Source organism: Crocodylus porosus, unplaced genomic scaffold, assembly GCF_001723895.1.
Source record: "Crocodylus porosus isolate Cpor-Errol unplaced genomic scaffold, CroPor_comp1, whole genome shotgun sequence".
NCBI classification, from domain to species: domain Eukaryota; kingdom Metazoa; phylum Chordata; order Crocodylia; family Crocodylidae; genus Crocodylus; species Crocodylus porosus.
In genome coordinates, this window is record NW_017728906.1 from 33,559,956 (window position 1) to 33,579,858 (window position 19,903).

At 42.4% G+C, this 19,903-nt stretch overlaps 1 protein-coding gene across 3 annotated transcripts in view; it reads left to right on the plus strand.

The window, feature by feature from the left end:
• Window positions 1-14,483, plus strand: part of BACH1 (BTB domain and CNC homolog 1) — a 57,698-nt gene extending 43,215 nt beyond the window's left edge. For 2 of the 3 annotated variants that reach the window (XM_019528791.1, XM_019528794.1), the window contains one exon: window positions 9,361-11,378. In XM_019528791.1, the coding sequence (XP_019384336.1) occupies window positions 9,361-9,822 (462 nt within the window). In that variant the 3' untranslated portion in view covers window positions 9,823-11,378. Of the gene's footprint in view, window positions 1-9,360; window positions 11,379-14,205 lie in introns of those variants that run through there. The other variant, XM_019528795.1, reaches the window with a different exon arrangement.
• Window positions 14,484-19,903: the final 5,420 nt, after the last annotated feature.

Genomic DNA, 19,903 nt, shown 5'->3' on the forward strand with positions numbered 1-19,903 from the left:
CTGGTATGAACTCTTGATAGAAATGGATCTCTGTAAATGTGGCTGCCTGCACTGGGCCAGCTCCTCTTGGGTCATTGTTCTCTGGAACAACTCATGTCTCCTTTATTTTGTGGTGAGCATTTTGTTTTGGAATGTGCGCTTCATATTGTGTGCATATACTCTGCAGTCAAGAGGATGTGTTTTTCCCAGTTCTAGGAAAAACACCTGGAATTTAGCCATTTGGCCAGTATCTCCAAAATACATATAGCAACATCATCCCATTTTTATGGCTTCATATTCATTTCTGTTTGGTACAGGCCTCTATCCAGTACATAGTTCTTTGTCATCCCAACTTGCTGGTTTGTTTCACTTGGTACTATGAAGACATTCACTAGCGTATTCACCTGAATACAAGATGACCCTGAATGTAAGATGACACCCCCACCTCCCCTCAATAATTAGTCTACATGTGGAAAACTATAAATTTATTATAATTTTCCATGCATGGAATTTAATTTATTGGAGGTTCATCTTTTAAATTTTGTTCCCTGCCCCCTCACTATGGCAGGTGGTGGGGAGAGTTGATCATAGATCATACAGAGGTAAGGCTGTAAGTGATCTCAAGAGATCTAGTTCAACCTCAAGAGATCTAGATGAGTGGATAGTCAAGGCGAAGGTGCTGAGGGACAGACAGTGGGGCAGGCAGTTAGTGGGGGAATGTGATAGGGCATGTGGGTGGGGCAGGTGGTAAGGGACAGTCAGTGAGAGAGGCAGACAGCTTCAGGCTGCCCTGACTTCCCCTTTCCCCTTCCATGCTGCTCTGCTCCTCTGCCCCCCCTACCTCCAGGTCTCTCCCCACCTCCTACTTATCCACCTTCCCCCCGACCCCCCTTACCTTTTCTCTGCTCTGGGAGGCTCTGTTCCAGCGTGGTCCTGGAGCCAGGCTGAAGCCATTCTTTGTGCCCCAGGCTGCAGCAAGGAGCCTGCTGGTGGGAAGTGAAGGTAAAGAGTGCAGCAGAGGGGGAGGGAGAGGGAAAAGTGGCATTGGGTTGCTGGGGGACTGGGGGCTGTGGGGAAGGAGCGATTGAGGCATACAGAAGCACAGGGTCGGGGGAGGTAGGCAGCAGCTGCAGTTCTGATTCAATATCCAGCCCTGACCCCAGGTTAGGGCCAGAGCCGCAGCAGCTACCAGCTCCCTCCCCGCTACCTTGTGCTTGATTATAAGGGAAGGGTCTTTTTTTCCTGCATATTAAATGGGGAAGGGCATATCTTCTAATTGAGTAAATATGGTAACCAAATACAACATCTGTAGGGTTCCATGTTCTCAGTTTTTACTGATTTCCTCCCCCCCCCCCACTGATGAAATCCCTGATTATTATTATTTTTTTTTTAAGTCATTCAGTTTTTACTAATTTAGACCTGTTTTTCAGTTCAGATCCCTGTTTACTGGCATGAATGGACCATAAAGAACCTGCTGGAATCGAGGGGAAACCTGTATTCTTTTTAGTATGGTGACAATTCATACATGTATTTAAATGGTTTCTACATTTTGTATTACAGCAAGAAATATTTGTAATTGCCAGAAATACCATCATCCTACTGTCATAACTCCCTATGGTAGTATCCATGAACAAGGATTTAAAAAAATAAAAATAAAGTCCAACTTTTGTCCAACAATATGTATTTTTCTTAAGTTGTGTGTGTAAAAACTCAGGCTTCCATAAACTGATTTTGAATTATTAGAAGAACAGTAAGGTTAAGCTGAATTTTCTATATACAAACGTAACTTTTGTGTCCTATCAAAACTAATAATTTTTCCAGAAGGCCTGGTTTACATAGGCCTGCATGGTTTTTGTAAGTGTATCCTCACTCATGTTGAGCCTCTTGCTCTCTTGGATGTAGTCCAGTTTTGAAAATAAGTGGTCTGTATCCACTGATCTGGGGTGTACACTCAAAGCTTGTCATGCAACTTTACTAAAGTTGGTTCGTGCGTCTTTGTGGGTATCCCAAAAAGCCAGCACATTCAGTTCCACTGTCAGGGATAGCCATGTTCATGCAGGTAGTGTATTCACTTTTAAAATGCAAAATTTCATCTTTGGTGGCAAATGGGTTGAAACACTCTGGCATAGCGGTCATAGTCTGCTGCAAACTTCACCTTGTGAAAGGGGTTCAACACTTGGATGACATTCCAAAAAGAATCTTTAGCGCTGAACACTTTGGGGTTCAAATGATGTGTTACGGTTGCTTGCTGTTTTTCGCAGAGAACAGTGTTGAAGTCTTTGAAAGCTTTTTAGGTGCTTTTGTGTTCCAAGGTTGGAAGGATTTCAAGAAGCAGTTGGGTTTTCTTGCTGTATGTTTCTGTTGCATCTTTTGTGTTCAGTTCAGATGATATTTTGGTTGTCAGTATGCAGTGAACCTCTGTATTAGCAAATGTTACTGATGGCAGCAGGGGAGAACTCCAGTGCTTTTTGCATTTCAGACAGCAAATCCAAGTTCTCAGCAATGAACATGACATTGGTGCACAGAGTCTGGTGGTCACTGAGATTATTTGCCTGTTTCTTCAGAGTTTCTGCTTTAGCACTGGCAAAGTCAGGGTGAGCTAAAATACTTACTAGCAGTCCATGCCTTATTTACATGACATGCAGCCAGGTAGAAACTCATCCACTAGCGCGGCACAACAGGAGTTGGTAATCGGCAGTCAAATTTGCAGTCCTCTTGCACTTCATAAAACAAAGCCTTCAGCTTGTTTGCATGCTTGAAAACAGCCCCAAATCCAACAACGCAAGATTTCATGTCTCTCATTTCTTCAGTAGCTTTGACTGATGATAGTACAATATGAATTAAATGAGCGGGACAAGGAACTTGTAATAGCTCTGGTTTGTGAGCGAGTTTTATCTCCCATGAAAACTTAGCCATATAGGAAACAGAATCCATGTTAGTGGTGCCCACGTTTTCCCGAGTCAGTTAGTAAATCTCTAACATTGCATTTACTGCTGCATGGATACTTGGGGTGTCAGTAAATGGGAGTAATGTCATATTTGCAAGAAACAATGCAGGTTTTTTGGCTTTAAAATAAAAAAAAAAAAAAAAAGAAAACAAAAGACTGAGAATCAGGCAATCCAGCGCATCAGGGGATTTGTCAAAAATCAAACTAGACACCACATTTCCATTAATCCTTTCAATCACTTTAAGTACCAGAGCTTTGTCATTTTCTCTGAGGTACTTACGAGTGAGGTTGTCTGCATTAGGAAGAGTTTTTGCTGCTGGACAGTATTGCCATACAGAGTCACTGATCAGTCTCTCCGTGAGAAACGATGGTTGCCCAGCAAAACAAACCACGCATTAACAGTCATTTGGGTTCTGTCTTTCATTTAATGCCTGTTAAGGCTCCAGATATGGCCTATTTATCCCTAATCTCATGTTCTTTTTTTAATTTAAATGTTTTTGCTTGCTTTCTACATGTTGTTTTATCCTGTTGGCATGAGAACTGACTTCGGTGCCATGGTACTCACAGCACAATGCATCCTCCTCTTCACCTTCCTGTTTACTCTTTTTGAAAACTTCTAAACACTGATTTTTCACAGACACATTCACATAGATTTGTGCTTTCTACCTATATTTTACTTTTGCTTTTTTATTCCTCTGTATGGCAGCTGTGTTTCATAAAAATAAAACCAATAAAACCCTGTTATCTGGAATTTTACTAACTGGAAAACTCTTAACGGGAATTTCAGTGGCAGGAACCACATGGCACCGTGCCCTGCCTTTCCTCCCTGGCTATGTTCTTGCCTCTCCCCCCCTGCAGCAGCAGCCTGCTGCTGGCCTGCCTTGGTACATTAAGGTTCCACTTAGTTTCATAATTGGTAGGGTTGGAAGGGACCTGAGCAGATCATCAAGTCCAACCCTCTGCCGTGGGCAGGAAAGAATACTGGGGTCAAATGACCCTGGCTGGGTCATTGTCTAGCCTCCTTTTGAAGACCCCCAGGGTAGTGGGGAAGTTGGTTCCAGCTCCTAGCTGCCGTGACTGTGAAGTAGCACCTCCTAATGTCTAGCCTGAACCTACTCTCAGTCAGCTTATGGCGGTTATTCCTTGCAACTCCCAGTAGGGCTCAGGGGAACAGGGACTCTCACATTGCCTGCTGGTTCCCCTTGGCAAGCTTGTAGGTGGCCACAAAATCCCTCCCCTCAGCCTTTTCTTGTGTAGGCTGAACAGGTTCAGGTCCTGTAATCTCTCCACGTAGGGCCTACCCTGCTGCCCCCGATCATATGAGTGGCCCTCCTCTGGACCCTCTCAATGCTGGCCACATGCCTCCTGAAGTGTGGCGCCCAGAACTGGACGCAGTACTCCAACTGCGGCCTGACCAGTGCCGCATACAGGGGGAGGATCACCTCCTTGGACCTGCTCGTGATGCATCTGTGGATGCGTGACAGGGTGTGGTTAGCCTTCCTGACTGCGTCTCCACATGGACAGCCCATGTTCATTTTGGAATCAGTAGCGACTCCAAGATCCTTTTCTGCCTCTGTGCTCGTGTTTGGGCAGAGTGGGGAGGGGCGCATGGGGGGGACCCAACCTTGATACTGCTGGCCAGGAGCCCTACACCCTCAGGCAGTGGCTCCAGCCCCTGTGGGCCTGTGTGGAGTGGCTGGGTGCAATGCCCGCTGTAGGGCTTGTGGCTCCCAGTGCCTGGGCCAAGAGCAAAGCTGGAGCCACTGGGGGAGCGAGAAGGAGCATGGCCCTTGTTGCTATACGCCCTTTCAGGGGGCTGCAAGCTGTGGGGCTGTTCTGTGCTGTTTCCGGAGGGCACATGGCCCCTGGATCTGCACAGGATAAGAGCCAGCTGCAGGTTGGGGCCAACAGTGGCACCAGGCTCTTCCTGGCACTTTGGGCAGGCGGTAGCCTGCTCTTGTCCCGTGTGCAGATCCAGGGGCCCATGCCCCCCATGAAGAGCCTGACACAGCCCTCCTGGGGGATGTGGTCCCCTGGATCTGTGTGCAGAACAAGAGCAGGTTGCCACTTGCCCAGAGTACCAGGAAGAGCCTGATGCTGCCGACTGGGGCCAGTCACAGTGGCAGCCACCTCCTCACTTCGTGCACAGATCTGGGGGCACGCACCCCCTGGGAAGAGCCTGGCATAGCCCCCCGGGTCCCTCTGGGGATGTACAGCAATAGGAGCTGCACCCCCTGTCCCGCACCCAATGACGGCTCCCCCCGTTTTGGTTCTGGCTGCAGCACCAGGAGCAGCTGACTGACTACACTGTGCCACTCCTCCTGCCCCTTCCCTAGTCCTAGTCTTCCTCCCTCCCTCACTGCTGATTTCCATCCCCCCCCCGCCCTTCCCAATTGAAACCGATTTTTTTTTTTTTTTGCCCCCCTTTTCTTCCTTTAATCCCAATTTTATCCTGGTTTGTTTCCAGGATAAACCCTGACAAATTCCATTTTTTTCTCTAAATAAAAACCGAGAATGCGGAACACTAAGCATCTGTTGCCTGTTTTCAGTCTCATAGTGTTTACAAAGCTGTTACTTTAAGCCCTATATGTATTTGAATAAAAATGTACTGAAGTCCTGCCTTGCTTTTCAGAATTTGATGCTCAGTTTGGCCCTCTTTCAGGCTTTGCTCACTTAAAATATCTTATCCCACCTTCTGTGTGCTGCCCACTATATAATGTTTGCTTTAACTGGGTTTTCAAATTGGGTATTTATTGGGTGAGGATGGGCTCTATATATTTGTTTCCCACAGATTCCAAAATTGGTTACTAAAGGATGATTGAGGCAACACTTCTATCTATTAGATGTATATAATGGATATACATTTTATTCCTAATATTGTCAGCGAAGCAAGAGAAATGGATGAGGAGCCACAACAGATGCTGCTTTTTTTTAAGCTGCAGAATATTCAATGCCAGAAGGTGTTGAGGCGCACACACTTCTTTTGTATGCATTTTAGATTCCTAAGATTGTATAGACACTCTATACTATATAGTAAGTGAATTGTTTAACTTAAGTTTATGCTTTAGGCTAAGTTCTGTCCCCCTCTTCCCACTGTGGAATTCTGAAACTTGCGTTCAAGCAAACAAAGTAGTAACAAGTTTTGGAATGTAACTGAAGTGCAAATTGTAAATGTGTTGGGGGGGAAGGGAATGAGGCTCTTCATGGGCCATTACTGGTTAATAGTCTTGGTGGATAGGTAAGAATCCTAGTAAACAGACTTTTCCTGGAGCAGTACTCCAGCTGCAGCCTGACCAGTGCCGCATAGAGGGGGAGGATCACTTCCCTGGACCTGCTCTGTGGATGCATGACAAGGTGTGGTTGGCCTTCCTAACTGCATCCCCACACTGCCGGCCCATCATCATCTTGGCATCAATGATGACTGCAAGATCCTTTTCTGCCTCTGCACTGATGAGAAGGGTCAGTGTAGGTATGGTGTTGGTTCTTCCTCCCCAGGTGCATCACTTTGCACTTGTCAGTGCTGAATCCTATCCTATTCTCATCCGCCCACCCCTGTAACTTATCTAGGTCCGATTGTAGCCTGTTCGTTCCTTCTATTGTGCCTACATCCCCCCACATCTTAGCAAATTTGAACAGGGTGCTTTTTACCCCCTCATCCAAGTCACTGATGAAGATGTTGAATAGTGCGGGCCTGAGGACCAAGCCCTGCCCACACCCTCCAAGTTGAAAATGACCCATCCACCACCACTCTCTGAGTGCGGCCCTCCAGCCAGTTGGTGACCCAATTGACTGTGTGAGTGTTGACACCACAGTCCCCCCAGATTCTTAATGAGAACGGGGTGAGGGACAGTGTCAAAGGCCTTCCTAAAGTCCAGGAAGATTATATCCACTGCTACCCCTGCATCTAAGGATTTGGTGACCTGGTAGTAGAAGGCCACCAGGTTGGTGTGACAGGACCTGCCTCTAATGAACCCGTGTTGGTTGCCCCTAAGCATAATCTCCCCTGCTGGCCCTTCGCGGACATGTGCCGGAATAATTCTCTCAAAAAGCTTACCCAGGATCAAAGTAAGACTAACTGGCCTATAGTGCCCTGGGTCCTCCTTCCTCCCTTTTTTGAAGATGGGAACCACTTTGGCCCTCTTCCAGCCCTCTGGCACCACCAGAGCACCATGAGTGCTCGTAAAGCCGTGCCAGGGGTCCCACAATGACCTCGGCTAATTTCCTCAGTACTCTAGGGTGGAGATCGTCTGGACCAGCTGATTTAAATACATTCAGTCCCTCCAGAAGTTCCCTAACTCAATCCTCACTAACCCTTGGCCCAGATGCGCCTCCCCTGGGGCCTGAGGGGGACTTGGTGGCGGGGGCTGATCTGGTCTCTGCTCAGGAAAATGGAGGCAAAGAAGTCATTAAATAGGTTGGCTTTGTCTGGTGTGATGACCAAATTTCCTAGCGTGTCTTGCAGGGGCCCCATGTTACCCAGTACCTTCTTTTTGCCCACTATGTATTTAAAAAAGGACTTCTTGTTGTCCTTAATCGAGGAAGCTAGTCCCAGTTCCATCTCCACCTTGGCCTTCCTGACTGCCCCCTGCATCCCCAAGCAACTGCAGTATAGTCCTTCCTGGTGATGGCCCCTCCCTTCCATTGGGTGTACACCTCCCTTTTAGGCTTACCAGAAAATTAATACTGCTTATTTAAAAGAGCTTCTCAAATATTAGTTCTTTCAGGTGGCAAAAAAATACGTTTTCTGAAAAGGACACTCTTTTTCAGGCATCATGTTTTAGTACGAAACAGGAAACCATGTCACTTCACTACTGCAAACCAGAGTGCCACAGCACATCCAAATTGCATGGAAAGTGACTTTAGAAAGAAAGCAGCTGCTGCTAGTCCTCCTTTCCTTTGCTGAGGAGTAGAAGCAAGACAGCAAAAATACTCCCACTGATCTGCTGAGGAGAAAAAAGGCCTGGCAGCATCTGCTTCCCTTCAAAGTACTAGTTAAGATGGCTGTGTTAGGGAAGTGTTTGTAAATGATACCAACTGAAGGTCTACTGCAAGTAAAAAACTTGGAGGAAAGCAAAAATATAGAAACAAAACCTTAGTTTTAAAATATTTTAAAACCTGAAGAATAGATGCATAAAAATGGGATAAAGAGGGGTGGATAGTCCTACTGGGAAAGGTTTGGAGGAGGTAAAAAACAAAAAAATTAAGGCTTGAAGCTGTTTTTAGCCAACTGAATTGCCCAACCAAGTTGTATCTGTTAACCTTCAGAACTCCCTGTTCTGGGCAAGTCCCTCTACCAACTGTAGAATAAGATGCATTGATTTCTTTTGCTCTCTTAATTAACAGTCTTTATTGGTCTGTTCTCAGAAACCTGTAAAACATTCCATTTTGTACCAAACCAAAAAAAAAACAGCTATTAAAAGTAATGATATTGCTTCTACCATCTGGATATGTAACTTAATTATTTTCTGTGAACTTTATCCCTTTGATTTCTCACTGTTTGCAAACTTACTTTTGTGTCTTCTGTATAACAAGGTTGGACATTTTTAAGCATGTGAACAATTTTGTCTATCACCTAGCTCTGTTATGGGGAGTTAGTAAATAAATACAAACTCAAATGTTCAGCTCGTTCTCATGTGCTCACTTGCACTCTCTTGCTCTCACATTTGCACTGTGGTACTGCTGTCTGATATACTTGCTTCCATATGCCTTCTTTAACTGTTAGTTATGTTGCTCTTAAGTCTTTCAGGATCCTCAGTAATAAAAGCTTTTATTCAAAATGAAAGCAGACTCATTAAAAATGCAGCAGTACAAACCATTTTTAAATATAAGGAAAACAATCTAATTGACAACTTGATATTAGTTCTTTACAATCTTAATTTTTGTGCGGTTGGATTTAATCTTTTGAAAAACTGAACTCAGCTTTACATCCAAAATCATGCTTGGAATCACTAGCATAATATTTCACAAGGCGATGCAGCTCTTTCTGGATAGGCTTTTCCATAGGTAAGCTTTAAATAACCATTTTTTTCACTTTTGGAGAAAGTTGACTACAGTAGGGCTGTGTAAAAGTTTCAGCAATGCTTAGAAATTCATGTTCAGAATTTTCTCAAAAGATTAAATTCTATAAACATGGAATATTTGAGAATAGTTTACTTCAGCACATGCTGGCATTTTTAATTTTTTGTTCCGTTGAATTAAATTTGTTTTAGAACATGTGAAACAACTTGCATGGCTTAATACAAAATCTGCTGTTAGCAAGAAGTTGCATTTTTAGTCTTTTACTTTCATCCTTTTAGTGTTTTTTTTCCAAGATGAGTATAAGGTATATATGTTGGATACGATACTTTGTCAGTTTCTGTAAGGAGTATAACAGTTATGTTTTTCAGAGCACTATGTATGTATGAAGTCATTAATGTTGTTTCTTTTTCTTGCAGCAAAATGAGAAGGAAAATTTGCTAAAGGAGAGAGATCGTATTTTGTCAACCTTGGGCGAAACTAAGCAGAATCTAACTGGACTTTGTCAGCAAGTGTGTAAGGAAGCAGCACTGAGTCACGAGCAAATACAAATACTTGCCAAGTATTCCTCTACAGATTGTCCTCTTTCATTTTTAATCCCCGAGAGAGAGAGAACAGCTCCTGATAGTGAGCCAGTGATACCATCATGTATAGAATTGCCAGATGGTCTTTCAAGTGTTGTGTCAGCCAGCGAACAGAGTTCTTGCTATCAGCATTTAAGAGGAATATGCAGTGTAGCTTATGGTCAAGTACAGGAACTATGTCCAGTTGCTGTAAGAACATCTGAGAAAACTTCACATTCAGAACAGTGTGGACAGGGAAGTAGTGGTATCACAGACTTCTGTCAGCAAATGACTGACAAATGCACTACAGATGAGTAAATCTGTTTTCTTCCTGTTGCCAACCTCTCAACTTTGAGTGAGGGTTTCAGTATTCTGATAAAGTGAGTGGAAAAAGGAAACTTTATATTTTGCATTTGCATTATCTAGTACCATCTACATTATTTACGCGGTGCTTCAAAAACATATCTACATAAAGGGGTCTAAGAAATTCAAGGTAAATAAACCAAAGTTGTGAACTCAAAGCTCAGAGGTTGGCATGTGATTAAACCCCCTTTGTGGAGGTTTCAATTCAGTGGTCTTAGAGTTCTGTAGTAGTTTAATTCAGAACCAATTTAATGTATTGGTTTTTAACACGTGCACTGATGTCTGTGCTTTAAGTTCACATCTTATCTTTATTTACCTTAACCTTCCTAGGTTCCTCCCTCTAAACCAGAGGCTTTCAACCTTTTTTTAAGGAGTGTACCTCTTCTGATGCATACCCCTCCTGGACTGAACCTCCTGGATTGGGGGTGGGGGGGTCCCTGGCAGCTGGCTGCTGCTTCCCAAGTACCCCCGCTTTTCTGTGCCGTTGCTGCATGCCCCCTGGGACCTTCCCAAGTACGCCCAGGGGTACATGTACCCTCCAGTTGACAAACCCTGCTCTAGACAGACTCTAAGACATGTCCTGCTCTTGTCTGTACAGGAGTGCATCCTTTTAGTATAAACAATGGGATATCCTATAGCCGGATGAGGATACCAGCATCGTTAGTGTTCTGTGTTTTTCCCCAGACCTGTGGCATCTTACTCTGATATACTTGTTGAAAAGCTATTCATGTTGTAAATTAACTTGCCATCAGATCAGTTTGTGGTTTTTTTAAATTTTAATAGCTGGTCATAATGAGAGTCAAGGCCATCACTTAAGATAGTTGTTCTCAATCTTTTTAGATTCAAGGTACCTCTTCATAACTTTCCTGATTTTAGTGCCATCATACTTGAGAACCACTGTTGTGCTGTCTTAGCTTACTTCACTGGTTCCCAACCCGGCTTGCTGTGGCATCCCAGCGCACCAGCACTGCTGCCGCCGCCAGATTAAGTTGACCCATGTGCTGATGTTTCCAGGAGACAGTGAAGCTGAAGTGGGTGCCTCTGCCTACCTTGTGTTTACCTGATAAATCTAGTGCAGGTAGGAGTTTCCCCTTCTGCTATAGCTGCTTCCTAGTTCATCTCTGCACCAAGAATGTGCGCCGGGTTCCCCTGGCTGTAGCAGTGGTGGTGCCACAACACCGCAGGTGAGAACCCCTGGTCTAAGACTCTATTAAGCTCTGATCACGGTGAAACTGTATTTGAAAATATGTTTTAATCATCGGGATACTTGTATGGAGAAATCTAATTGTTGCAGTGTATTTACAATGGCTTGTAGTCTTATTATAAGCATTGAAATGAGCCAGTGGGATTTTATTCAATATGTATCTTTTTAAAGACTAAATTCAGCCATTAAAATAAGACAATTAGGGAGAAAGTAATCCACACCTTAGGCCAGGGGAGGACAATTATTTTGGGCTGAGGGCCGCTAACTGAGTTTTGGCAAGCCATTGAGAACCACATGATAGGCAGCCAGGGGCAGATAAATAATATTAACTTTCTAAATTTTTTAGGGGTTCCACGGACCAGATAGAATGGCCTGGGGCGGGCCACATCCAGCCCGTGGGCTGCATTTTGCTCACCCCTACTTTAGGTTGTTTTGTATTATATAGAGGCAATATATGTATAAATGATGCTTCATTGCTTAGCCATTCTTCTCATCCCAGAAATTAAGTACTGACCCTCACCAGAGAAAATGTCGAACATTCTTACTGGTTTACAATATAGAAGAATCTTGTACAAGCCAATGGAATTCTTCATTTCCTACCTCAAAATGTACATCAACTTTTTATATCTTTGCGCGCACATAGGACAGACCATCCCTTGCTCTGACTGCTACTGTAAATATTGGCTTTGCATTTTGTTTTGCCGTAAGACAAACTTGCCTCCAGAATACTAAAACCTAACTTTTTTGGTAAGGCGTTTGGTTTAGGTTCTCTGTATGTAGGTAACATAGCATTAATGTAATTATATTATAAGAGTATATTGTGAACATTTGGCCAAATATAAAAAGTTGACAAATCTCAGCAGTACTTTTAATAACCAGCATGTAATACAAGTAACAACACTACCTCATCCAAATGATTTTAGACTAATTCAATTCTACAGTGATACCATGACTTCCTTTTTCAGGGGGACGAATTGTTATTAACATTGCAGAGTGTACATAAATTTCAGTTCTTTTTAGTTTTGCTATTTAGGAAAGGAACTACTCCATTACAACTTCACGTGGGTTCTACTGCTTGTGGGTATCTTTTCCCTTCAGGTGCTTGAGGGGAAACTCTCTTTTTAAATGACTAGCATTTTATGTAGTTTGTGACTTTTACAATGTTCTTAGCTCATGAGACTCATGGTGTCTCTTTTTCTGCAACCATATAGACCTTGTTAGTGTAATTCCTCTTCTCCCTCTTGCCCTGCAGCCCCAGGACTAGTTGGTTTGGCACCAGATATGTTTTAAATAAAAAACTGTACAGTGCTTATGTAAGATCATTTTCAAAAGTAGGTGATAGTCATTCATAACATAGTACAGTGGGTCAGCAGTGTTTCTCCCATGGCAAACCAGAATGACCCAGTGCAAGTTTGAGGCAGACCAGTGCTAAGCCCTGGGTGCTACTGCTTTTTTCCCCTGTGTGAGTGAAACTCCCTACTGCCAAAACCCCCAGCTCTAGACTGGATCCAGTGGCTCTGCAGGCCATAATTTGTTGACAACTGCTTGCAGCTTCATAGACTCTAAAAACCAAATTTCTGCAGATAAAACATCTGGGCTATGGGGGGTAAGGGGTATGCAGAGGGGGTGGCCAAGGTCTTAGACATGTCCAGTGCCCCATATCACCAATTTTCTGGGACATGGGGAGGCTGGTGACCACTATTTTTAAGTCCAGAGGGTAGACAAGCAACTAAAACACAGCGCTTCACTGCTGCAACCTCTTTGCAGGTTGGCATTTGTGAATTCAATCCCACAAACTCCACTAGAAAACCAGTAGCTCTGGCTTTGTGTGAGGTACAGTGAGAGTTGCCCTGTATACTTAAACACTTGCTAATATCAACCTGTTTGTAGAGTTTGAGGTAGGTCTGTGTTTAACCAGCTGTATCTAAATAAATGTAGACTATGTAATACAATAGGCCTTCAGGTTGCATGTGGAATTTTATGTAAGGCTATCACCAGTTTGCAGAATTTAAGAATGGATGGCAATTTTATGCAGGATTCTCAGGTAATTTTTTTTCAGCTAAACATTCAGTTTTGAACTTGTAAAATACTTTAAGGCATGTTTTAAAATACTTTAAAATCTGTTGGGCAGAATATCTTAAAGCCATAACAGTAAAATGGCATTCAGATTGTAAATTACATAATTACAACAATTGATTTTGTATCTTTCATAATTCAGTATTTTCTAAGAATACAATAAAAACCACTATCCTTTCTAAAAAGGCTTTTCTTTTTTGTGTACATCGTTTGCAGTATGAAACTATTGTTTACTGATGTTGTATTCCTTTTATACAGTACTACTAAAAATGATCTCTGGAAACCATAGCAAAATTTATTTATATAGCTTACAAATTCCTAAGAATAAACACACCAGCAAATATTACTGAGTTGGAAGAAAATTTCCAAAAAGTTATTTGATAATTATTGTGCCCTGTTATGTGTTTGAGATTTTTATGTTTATGAACTTTCCTCTCTTTGGGGTTAATTCTCTAGGCATTGTGAACATTAATACTTTCTCTTTCAGAAAAACACATTTCAGACCTTTTAGACAAGTTGACATTCTGCTTTCGAACCTTGTATACGAACCAGATACCCACTAACAAACTTGACAAATGGGACATGATTTTTCATTCACAATCAATACATTTTGGATGTTGATACAGTCTTAGTTAATGGTGTATAAGATAATTAACAGTTTAGCTGAAGCTTGCATCTCCCTGTTAATTTAGGAAGTAGTCATTAAAATAAACTTCCACTGGGTTACACTTATACTTTGTGCTTTGAAACATGTAGAATGAGCTTTAATAGTGGAATGCAGGCTGCCCAGATCAGGGCATGTCTTATGCTTCTGGGTTCCTTGTTGCCTGATGTCCCTGTCTGAAAAGCTCTAAACGCTTGCTTGCTTGCTTAAATTTACTGCTAACCAGAATAATTAGTGTTGGGGCCAGCTATTCAGTGTCTTGAAAGTCATTTGAAGATGCATTTTCATGAGATTTGAGGATTTTCTTTGCACTCCACTTTGACCTGAAACTGCATATACCTACATGTTGATGCATAACTCTGCTGACATTCTCTTCCTTTCCTTCTACCTTAAGATGGCTGCTTTCCATACAGATGAAGCGGTTTTAAAAAAAAGAAAAGTTGGGAATTGGAGAGAAATAAACAGGATGGAAAGGTTGACCTCACTGCAGACCGGAATGGTATAATAAGATCCAAGTTGGAAGCACTGGCAGCTGGGGGTAGCAGTATTACCAAACTATAGCATTAAAAATAATGCATCAGTGCCCTGAAATGTACTAATTGCTTTAAGAAATTAGACCTCTTTTTTTCTTTCTGGGTCTGAATTTTGAGATGTTTTCAACTTTTTTTTTTTTGAGGGGGTGTATTTTTATTTTAGCATCACAATTACTATAAATGCTTTATTTTTAATGATGCACAAAACAGTTGGTGGTGATATTGGTGAGAGCTGGGTGCAAATGTATGCCTGAAAAATACATGGGAAAGATTGGAGCCTCAGCATTATGTGCTGGAGAGGAGCATTGTAAAAAGCTTACTTGTCCAGAGTCTGGTAGATGAACAGGATGGACCAATACATACAGATGGGCATTACAGTTGGACCTCTACTATGAAGTACTTCAAAGGATGAGTATGCTTCTCTGAATCTTCATAAAAGGTATTGTGGAAATAACCAGAGCCTCCATTATGCTCCGTATCAAATCACAGCAGCCCTTGGCACAAAGACTCCAAGGTACACGGGGAGGCCTTGAGTAGCATTTTGGTCCCTTCCTTGTTATCGAAGTATCCAAATATGGCAATCTACACTTTTTTTTTTAAATCATTTAACTCAAAAATGCCATCTAAATGCAGGTTAGAGTTTATCCCTGGGTGCATAGCTCCATGTACATGGATGACTACAAAAATATGTGGACTGGGCATACACGGTAATAGTAGTAGAGACCCATGTATGTACCCCTTGTGGACCCACAGCACACTTAAACACCTGAAAATGGATTTAGACACAAAAACAAGCAAGTTGGTTTTTATTTTTTTCCTTCATTACAGAGTAGCTCTAGAAGGAAAAAGCTAAAGCTAGAGGTTCTAGGTTCTGGGTTCTAGCTCCCCCTCAACTAGACAGGGTTTGAATTTGTGTGCATCGTTTGCTGTTAGGAAGTCAAACCACAACTCAGCCATTATCCAGTCTCTTCTCTGGCATTCATTTTGAAAGTTAGTCACTGATGCACCCTTTGGCCGTGTCCACATGAGCATGGACATTTGGCTCCCTGAGGCCACCAAGCAGCAGTGCACCTTGTGCAGCCACTAGTTGTTCCTGGGGAACACCTGTGCCATGTGCCCTGTTGGTGTGCAGCAGGTTACCCCAGTTGAGGTAGGGGAGGCTGGAGCCAGCACCGGGCTGACCCCAGCAGCCTTACCTGGGGCCCTGGGGGCAGCTGTGATCCTGATACTCAGAGCCTGGTTGGCAGAGCATGGCTCTGGCCAGCCAGATGCCAGTTTTGAGTGATGTATGCTGCCCCTGCATATGCTGCTCTATTCTTGTGGGGAGGGGTTGACCCCTGGGTATCCAGGGGTCAAAAAAAATTCCAGTGCTGCTCCCTTGCAGCACAGAGAACAACTGAACATGCAGTAGGTGGCACCATAGACATGTCTGCAGTGTCACATGCTGCAGGGCTGTGCTGGTCTGGATGGAGCCTTTGAGGAAAAACTGGATAGAAGGCCATATGGGGAGGGGGAGGTAGTGGTTGCCTCACCTGAAGTGCCTCCTTTCCTCCTATTGCAGCCTTGCTCAGCCCTGGTGGGCCTTCTTACAGAGACACTAGAGCAGACTTCCAAAGCTGTTGCAGGAGACCCCTGGGCCACAACCCAGCTGTGCAGCAGAGACCATTAAGCCTCACTTCCAGAAATCTCATGGTTTCCTTAGTCCAGTCATACATCAAGCTGATTCACTGCCTAAACTTAGCCAATCTGCCTGGCTCTCCACAAAAGCCCTGGCCAGCTAGCTGGGCTTGCACTCTGTCAGCTTTCCTTTGCTAAACTGAAAGTTGCCGTTCTTGCAGATGTGCTTCCTGCCCTGGAGAATTGGACAGACCCTCTTCCCCTGCCATCACTACCTATTTCTCCAGTCGTGGACAGATGAGTGGTGGGCACAGTACCCTGCTCTCCCTCCCTGTGCCCAGTGAGAGAAATGGTGGGATGTACTTTGAGATCCTGTTTGAGAAGGCACTGTACACATGGACAATCAAAGTGATTCCTGCTTGTGTCCTTTTAATCTCTTCTGAAGCACCCTGGAAGTGCCACATCGTAGCAACATCAGAGCAAGCCCCCATACCCTGATCAATTTGCCCATCCCCAAGATTGGCAGTCTCCAGCAGTGACTCTAGCCACAGGCACATTTGTCCGTATCTGCCCCCATTTGCCTTCCCTCTGTGGGGGGGACAGGGAGAGGGGAGATGGGCCAGGCAAGGGCAGAGGCCACAGGGCAGCGGGGGGAAGCGAGGTGGAAGGGAGAAAGGGGAAGGAGGCAGGCCTGAGGCTGTTGAAGGGGGTGGGAGAAGAAGGGTGGGGGGAACAAGTAAGTGTGAGGGTTGGGGCCCAAGGCACTGTAGTTTAGAGACATTCAGCATTTTTGGACTCAAGTAGCCCTTCAAGAAAATGCTAGCTCTGCTTTCACCCATTCCCGACTATGGAAAAATACTAAAGCAGTTCTGCTTTTCTGAGGTCTTTGAGATCTTTGCAGGATAATAATTATGACACTGGATTCCTATTTGAAATCTGGGTTTATCTTATGGATTGTGTATAGATGCTGGTACATCATGAGTGTTAATATTGCACAGCACCCTGTGAATCGTGCAATCCCCCTGGTTGAGAATCACTGGTCTAGAAGATATGTCAAGGGGGATAATGAATGTAGGGGGGATAAAATAACTTTGAAAATGCTTTGGTTGCTTTTAATTGTTCTAAAATTCACTGTTCACTAAGACTAAATTTAAGCTGTGTTTGACAAATAGTATGTTTGAATACTAAGCTTCTACTGTAAAACAGCATTCAGTCAATATTGTCACAAATGGAAAAAGTGTTTGTTACATGGTTCCAGAGTTGATTAGGAAAGTCAAATAGAGCACACTGACACCACTGACTAAATGTTCAAAAGTTATATATAGCTCACATGTAGAACATTATTCTTACAGCTTCAACTATGAAAACCTGCATAAATCTTTAGCGGCAGAATTGCGATCAGTTCTAAAACTTAATTCATTTATGGCATTTGAATATTACATCTTTTTACATCCATTCTTTGAGTTGAAAGTGACACTGTTAAAGTACAGAAGGCTATATAATGACAGTCATTTTACAAAATTGCTTAAGGTTGTGGTTTGACACTAATGGTTTGCTTTCAATGTAGGAAGTGTTCTTATATAGTAGTACTTCATTATATACATTAACCAGTTTCAGCTAGAACAAAAATATACTGAAGTTACATTGTTATACCATCTTTCTAACTCCCTGACATTATTGATGAAGAACATTAGTTTTATCCAAATTAACACACTAGTTGTGTACCTACCAAGCAGTCAATATCTGTAATTGCTACTGTTTCAACAGTTACCGGTGGGAGACAGAACAGGAAGGAGAACTAAAGAGAATGACTAATGGTCAGAGGAGTGCACAGATTCATCAGCTACAACTCCAAGTAAATTGAGACGTATAAGCTTAAGCCAGTGGTAAATTTGGCCCATGGGGTTCATCCGTCTGTACAGGTTTGCATTTTTTCCCCTCTCAAGTTTGACCAAACTGAACTGTAGGAAATGGGTTGGCAGGAATGTTCAAGTTAAACTGTGATAGATGCCAGAATTACTTGCAGTCAGTTTTCTCTTGAACCTCAGTTCTTTTACTGTTCTACATCAAATCAGGTGGTGCCTAGCAATAGAGCTACAAGCTACCATAAGACTGGCAGTTGTTATGGAGTTAAAAGTACAATCTAGTATCATTCCACCGACCCACAGGTAGTAGCTTTTGATTTGCTTTGGAATCAATGCATGTAACTTCTTAAGAAGCACTTGATATAACTAATGGATTCTGATACTGATGTGTGGGCACCATTACTATGTGGCTGTAGTTTTATTGACATGAATTATTCAGTCTTCCAATAGATCATTTGTTTTATACAAAATTATGACTTCATCAATCTGCAACTTCAATTTTTGTATCAGCTGTAATATCATTTAATGTTTTTTTCTTCCTTACCCCATTTATCATTTGCTGCATTTATGTAAAATTAGAAATACCTTGCTGTCATAGATGTGTAACAGCTAACTGTGAGGCATGCTTTGGTTTTGTGGAGTACTTTTAAGTGCAGGATTTGATTTTACTGCTTCCTGCCCAAAGAACTATTAAATGGAAAGGAAACTCTGACCTCAGTTGTATTTAATTCACATCATTATAACATTTTGTATTCTTAAAAATAAGTAAATGAAATATACATAAATAAAAAACTGTGTTTGGAGCTGCTAGCAAGTTCAAACTAATAAACTATTGTTAGTTTCAACTTTTCTGCTAGTGGTTTTGCCCAGTTTGACTCGAATAGAAAAGCTTTTAGTTTAAATGCCATCATCCTATCAATCTGTGTGCATAATTCTCCTTTTTAAAATATAATATATTAAAATTTGTGCAGTGTCTCTGTTTTATAGATATATAAGTCACTGTATTTATTGAGTCCTGTGGGGTGATGCTTTGCTGTTGCCTTGCTATATGCCTTGAAAGTTCCCTATTATAGCAAATCTTACCAAAAACTGCTACCAGACTTCAATTTTAAACCCAGTGGCATATCTTTTATGTGTATTTATACAATGTCAGTAACACGTTACCAAACTCTTCCATGTCTTAATACAGAGTGCCCCTTTATTTGATATTTCCCTCCCCATTCACCATTTTACAGACAATTTCTCTACATCTCTGTTTCTCTTTGTCAATGACTGCACGATGTTACCTGTATGCTATTCTATAATGTATATGAAATGAATATTGAAGTGGCACTGGATTATAAAATTATGACTGGATCACAGAAATGTTTATAAACCAAAACGTGGTCTATTATTGATACCTTTAAAAGGAAAAGTAGATTGATAATCATACTGACATGCTGTGCAGGTATCACAGTGATGAAAGCCACAAACATTTGCATATGAAACCGCAAAAGAATCCTTAATCAGAAAGGAAATGGATGCTGGTCTGCACTGAAAAATACTCTAGCTGTAGTGAATGATTTCTATTTAATACGAGACTCGCAATGCTCCCTGCCTTCCCACATTAGTTTTATTGTATTGTGCTACCAAAAGGAAACTGTCCTGGCCTGCATTTCAGGAAGACTGCATGCAGAAATAATTCATGCTTGTTCTAATATGCAAAATGGAGAAGATGGCCTCAGGAGCCAGGAAATGTTTGGAAAAGTAGCAGGAACTGCTGTCCGGTGTTTATATGGAAATAGAAAGCAAATATTAATTCAATGGTAGGTCAGATTTTTGTCAATGCCCTCTTATTGTTCTTATATCAGTACATCTAGGATTTAAACACATCTTGTTCAAGAGAAGAATGTAAATACTATAGCAGCAGTTTTGTGTTTTAAAGCTACAGTGTTTCCATGTTGAGCTGTTTCATGTCTTTGTAACTTGGACAAGTTCATCTTTCAAATTGAAACTTTCCAGGCTTGCATTAAATCCAAAAGTCACCACATGTGGGTTTTTGTTGTTGTTGTTTTAAAATGTGAGCAAATGTTTCAGC